Source organism: Macaca fascicularis, chromosome 16 (genome assembly GCF_037993035.2).
Source record: "Macaca fascicularis isolate 582-1 chromosome 16, T2T-MFA8v1.1".
NCBI lineage: Eukaryota > Metazoa > Chordata > Mammalia > Primates > Cercopithecidae > Macaca > Macaca fascicularis.
Window position 1 is genome coordinate 83,179,001 of NC_088390.1, and position 6,000 is coordinate 83,185,000.

Sequence of the window (6,000 nt, forward strand, 5' to 3'; positions counted from 1 at the left end):
GGGTTGGGCAAGCGGCCGCTGTCTTCCCCGCCCCCACGCCTCTCGCGGTCTGCCATTGGCTTCGGCGCCCCTGGGGTCCGCCCTCACACACGGCGGGCCTTCGCCATGTTGGGAAGGTCACGTCGGCTGCGTCACTGCCCCGCCCCGCCCCTCCCGCCCGTCCGCTGTGCGCATCACTTCCGGTCGCGCCAGCCGCCGGTTGCCAGTCCTGCGAATTTGTGTCTCTTTCGCCTTGCTCCGGGGTTTCTTCGCTTGCAGCGCGGCAGGGTTATCACCAGCGCCGTGCTTTCCCTTTCTTGCAGTCAGGTGCTAGAGCCACGTGGCCGGGGGCTTCCCGCTTGCGCAGCCTGGCAGCCCGGAGCCTTCCACGGTCCCCCGCCCACCCGGGGCCCAACGACGCCCCCCTGAGCGAGCACGATTTCCGAGGACAGGGGGTCCGGGCCCAGCGCTTTCGATTCTCGGAGGAGCCGGGCCCGGGAGCCGACGGGGCCGTCCTGGAGGTCCATGTCCCGCAGGTGCGTGCAGCAGCACCCGCCGGGAGGCGCCTGAGGGCAGGAGCGGTTCTCTGCTGACTTGGCGGGGGTCCTGAGGGACGGCGGGATGCGGACGCTCAGCTGCGCAGCTTCCTGCTTTAGGTTGGCCCCCGGAGCGAAAACGTCGGATATGAGTCCCTTCGGTGCATTAAATGTCTCTCAGTAAGAATTTTGGAGACCCTGCCAAGAAGTGACCCTGGTCACTATGTTGGTCAGGCTGGTCTCGAACTGTAAGCTTAAGTGATCCTCCCGCCTCGACCTCCCACAGTGCTAGGATTACAGGCGTTAGCTTCCGCGCCGGGCCGGCTTTCTCCACATCGAATCTCTCTTTCCAGGAAAGTGACATTCTTGACTGACCTCTAATGCTTCTTTTGATCTTGTTCAAGGGTTTCTTGATTCATCCTTCTCTCTCACTTTTGTGTGAGTTTTGGGACCAGGGTTTCCAGTTTTATTTGGTGCCCTAATAGTTTTTTCGGTTGGACCTCGCTTCTTTCTCCAAGCTCACAGCTGCCACAAAACTCTCAATGATAATTCTTTTTCTTTTCTTTTTTTTGAGACACTGTCTCGCTCTGGCGCCCAGGCTGGAGCACAGTGGCGCGATCACAGCTCACTGCAACCTCCAACTCCTGGGTTCAAGTGATCCTCCCGCCTGCCTAAGTGCTGGGATTACAGGAGTGAGCCACCATGCCCTGCCTGTCTTCGGTTTTTCAAAGCACTTTCACGTTGCTGTATTTCATTTGGTTTTAACAGCAGCTTGTGAGGCATGTCCCATGCTAAAGAAACAGCTTTAGAGAAGTTAAATGGCAGGCAGAGGCGGGAGGATCGCTTGGGACCAGGAGTTTGAGACCAGCCTGGGCAATATAGTGATACTACATCTCTACAAAAAATAGAAAAATTAGTCAGGCATGGTGGCGTGTGCCTGTAGTTCCAGCTATTCCGGAGGCTGAGGTGGGAGGATTGCTTGAGCCAGAGAGGTCAAGGCTGCTGTGAGCTACGATCAGGCCACTGCACTCAGGCATGAGCAACAGAGCAAGACCTTGTCAAAAAGAGGGAAAAAAACAAAAGATTGGAGTGGAGGCTATTTCTGATTGTCTCCAAACAGCTTCACGTTTTATTGTTTTTGACCCAGACGCTGGCTCTCTTGCCCTGGAGTGCAGTGGTGGGCTCACTGCAACCTCAACCTCGGGCTCAAGTGATCCTCCCACCTCAGCCTTTCAAGTAACAGACTACAGGCGTCGGCCACCACACCTAATCTGGCTTCAGGGATTTTTTTTTTCTTTTTTTTTTTTTTGGAGACGGAGTCTTGCTCTGTCTCCCAGACTGCAGTGCAATGGCATGATCTCGGCTCACTGCAACCTCCGCCTCCCGGGTTCAAGTGATTCTCCTGCCTCAGCCTCTCGAGTAGCTGGGATTACAGGCGCCCGCCACCATGCCTGGCTAATTTTTGTATTTTTAGTAGAGACGGGGTTTTGCCATGTTGGCCAAGCTGGTCTTGAACTCCTGACCTCAGGAGATCCACCCCCCTCAGCCTTCCAAAGTGCTGGGATTACAGGCGTGAGCCACCGCGCCCGGCTGGCTTCACGTTTAAATACACTTGCATTTCCTCCTAAATATAGGGGGTGATGGTACTGCCTGTGAGAATAGAAGCCTCTTTTATTTTTTTTTTTTTGGAGTTGGAGTCTTGCTCTGTCACCCAAACTGGAGTGCAGTGGCATGATCTCGGCTCACCGCAAGCTCCGCCTCCCGGGTTCACGCCATTCTCCTGCCTCAGCTTCCGGAGTAGCTGGGACTACAGGCGCCCACCACCACGCCCGGCTAATTTTTTTTGTATTTTTTAGTAGAGACGGGGTTTCACCGTGTTAGCCAGGATGGTCTCGATCTCCTGACCTCATGATCCGCCCGCCTCGGCTTCCCAAAGTGCTGGGATTACAGGCGTGACCCACCGCGCCCGGCCTGTGTTTTTTTTTTTTTTTTTTTTGAAACGTAGTGTCACTGTTTCCCAGGCTGGAGTGCAGTGGCGCAATCTCGGCTCATTGCAACCTCCGCCTCCGGTGTTCAAGCGATTTTCTCGCCTCAGCCTCCCGAGTCGCTGGGATTACAGGCACGTGCCACCACGCCCGGCGAATTTTTTTGTATTTTTAGTAGAGACGGGGGTCTGTGTTAATTTGGCTGGTCTCAAACTCCTGACCTCAGGTGATCCGCCTGCCTCAGCCTCCCAAAGTGCTGGGATCACAGGTGTGAGCCACCGCACCCGGCCCCTGACTAAAACTATCTTATTTGCTTGCTTGTTGCCTGTCTCTCTACAGTAGGGTATGTGCTCAGGGAGAGCTACATCCCCAGTCTAAGAATGGTCCCTGATACTCTGACACTAGAAGCACTTGTTGAATGAAGAATGCTATCAAGAGTTTCTATCACATTGCATTGCAGTTTTATATTCCCAAAGGTCATGGATTGGTGAACAGGGTTGCCATTTTTGTAATGGATGCCAATGCCTGACAGAAATTGCTGTATAAATGATTCCAACTTCCAGCAGCTAAATTATTTATGGCACACAAAAACATTCTTTTCAGGTCCTGCATCTCCAGTATGGAATGTATGTTTGGCCCTGTGCTGTGGTCCTGGCCCAGTACCTTTGGTTTCACAGAAGATCTCTGCCAGGCAAGGCCATCTTAGAGGTACAGATGCCCCTGAAGTTTCCAGAGTTCTGGGTTATGTTCAGATGTGTTAAGTTTACATGTGTATATTGCTTGTTATTAGCTTTTGTTAAGTATTTTTAAATTGGGTAATTTAACTAGTTTGTAAGGTCTGTGAGCTAAGAATGTTTTGTTTTTGTCTTAAGGTACAGAGATAATCCTGGAACTTTTTTCATTTAAAAAGTGGTTTTTTTGGCTGGGCACGGTGGCTCACGCCTGTAATCCCAGCATTTTGGGAGGCCGAGGCAGGGGCATCATTTGAGGTCAGGAGTTTGAGACCAGCCTGGCCAACATGGTGAAACCCTTTCTCTACTAAAAATACAAAAATTAGCCAGGCACAGTGGTGCATGCCTGTAATCCCAGCTACTTGGGAGGCTGAAACAGGAGAATTGCTTGAACCCTGGAGGCAGAGGTTGCAGTGAGCAAAGATCGCACCATTGCCCTTCAGCCTGGGCAACAGAGCAAGACTCCATCTCAAAAAAAAAAAAAAGAAGTAGTTTTTTAAAAAAGACACTGGGTGTGATGGCTCACACCTGTAATCCTGGTACTTTGGAAGGTTGAGGTGGGAAGATCTCTTGAGCCCAGGATTTTGATACCACCCTGGTCAACATAGTGAAACCCTGTCTCTAAGAAAAAAGAAAGAAGTGTTAGAGACTATAGGTGGACCACAAAACCTAAAATATTTACTCTCTAGCCCTTTAGTTTGCTGACCGCTATTCTAGATGAAGCCCCTGAATCCCTTCCACGGCTGTGGCAGTCTTTAAGGCCATTGTTTTAGGTGTCCCAGCAGTGTCATGCAGGCTTTTTACATTCAGGTTGCTGTAACAAAATACCATAAACTGGGTAGCTTATAAATAACAGAAATTTATGTCTCTGGCCAGGCACCGTGGCTCACGCCTGTAATCCCAGCAATTTGGGAGGCCAATGTGGGCAGATCAGCTGAGGTCAGGAGTTCAAGACCAGCCTGGCCGACATGGTGAAACCCCATCTTTACTATAAATAGAAAAAATTAGCCAGGCCTGGTGGCACATGCCTGTAGTCCCAGCTACTCAGGAAGCTGAGGTAGGAGAACCGCTTGAACCCGGGAGGTGGAAGTTGGAGTGAGCTGAGATCATGCCGCTGCACTCCAGCCTGGGTGACAGAGCAAGACTGCATCTCAAAAATCTAAAAATAAAGACATTTGTGTCTCAGTTCTGGAGGCAGTGAAGTCCCAGGATCAAAGTCCTTACAGGTTCAGTGTCTGGTGAGGGCCAGAATTCTAGTTCAGTACCCTCTGTGTTCTTAAGTGCCTTAAGAAGCAAGGCAACTCTCCAGGGCCTTTTATAGGGGCACTAATCATGAGAACTCTGCCTTTATGTAATTGCCCCCCAAGGCTCACATCAGATGGGTAATTAGGATTTGAACATAGGAATTTTGGGTGAACACAAACGTTCAGACCGTAGTATAGCCCTTTCTGTTTTTGGAAATGTTGAGATTAGTGTAAAAAATGTATCCCATTCTCTTTCTAACCTATCTGGCCTCAGACTGGTGAAGGCTTGGAAAAACCAATTTTACCACATTTGCAGAAATAGACTTTCACACCATACTTAAGACCAAAGGCTAAATAGACAAACCAGAAGCTTAACATCCCACTCTTAACTTTTACTATACCAAGTAAATGAAATTAGGGGTAGGATTTGGCACACACCTCTGGCCCTAGTTGTAATTGCTAGGCACTCAGAATTAATCTCTATGTCCTTCCTTGAACTGGAAAATGGGAAGCTTCTGTTTATGCTAATACTTATGAAGGCATTCTCTGGTATTATTTCTTAGTGTCTACAAAGCGTCTTGCCACTTTCAAGGCCCAACTGGAAAATCTTTACTAGAAAGCCATGTTACAGATCTGTTAGGTTTTAGCTACAGAAGAGCAATCAACTATAGAACATGCTAACAGAAGTGAAAACTAGGCCGAGTGCTGTGGCTTATGCCTGTAATCCCAGCACTTTGGGAGACTGAGGCTGGCAGATCACTTGAGGTCAGGCGTTCAAGACCAGCCTGGCCAACATGGTGAAACCCTGTCTCTACTAAAAAATACAAAATACTAGCTGGGTGGCTGGCCATGGTGGCTCACGCCTGTAATCCCAGCTCTTTGGGAGGCCAAGACAGGTGGATCACCTGAGGTTTGGAGTTCGAGACCAGCCTGACCAACATGGAGAAACCCCATCTCTACTAAAGAAATGTAAAATTAGCTGGGCTTGGTGCACGCCTGTAGTCCCAGCTACTTGGGAGGCTGAGGCAGGAGAATTGCTCAAACACAGGAGGCGGAGATTGCAGTGAGCCAAGATTGAACTCCAGCCTGGGCAACAAGAATGAAACACTTGTCTCAAAAAAAAAAATTAGCTGGGCTTGGTAGACAGCTACTCAGCAGGCTGAGGCAGGAGAATCACTGGAACCCGGAAAGTAGAGGTTGCGGTGAGCCGAAATTGCACCACTGCACTCCAGCCTGGGGAACAGAGCAAGACTCAAAAACAAAAAACAAAACAAACAAAAACAAAACAAAAACAGAGCAAGACTCAAAAACGAAAAACAAAAAAAACCCAAAAACTGGAAATCATGGCAGAGGAATCAAGTGCCCCAAAACTACTACTGTGTGCATAACAATTAACTGCCAGTTACGATACATGGCCCTTTAATGTTAAAATTGAAGGGTTCAGCTTTTACCCTTTAGCAGTCGATTCATAAGGAATGCACTTTTGCCATGTTTATAGTAATGTTCAGTTATGGTACACATTTTA

General features: G+C 49.4%; 1 protein-coding gene across 2 annotated transcripts in view; it reads left to right on the forward strand.

Annotated features, from left to right (window-relative positions):
* Positions 1-190: 190 nt before the first annotated feature.
* Positions 191-6,000, forward strand: part of METTL23 (methyltransferase 23, arginine) — a 6,843-nt gene continuing 1,033 nt past the window's right edge. Inside the window, exon 1 of one of the 2 annotated variants that reach the window (XM_074020650.1) lies at positions 191-515. Coding sequence is in view for 1 of the 2 variants with exons in the window: in XM_015438888.3 (XP_015294374.2) it covers positions 3,120-3,191 (72 nt within the window). In the remaining variant the exon portion in view is untranslated. Of the gene's footprint in view, positions 516-3,119; positions 3,192-6,000 lie in introns of those variants that run through there. The other variant, XM_015438888.3, reaches the window with a different exon arrangement.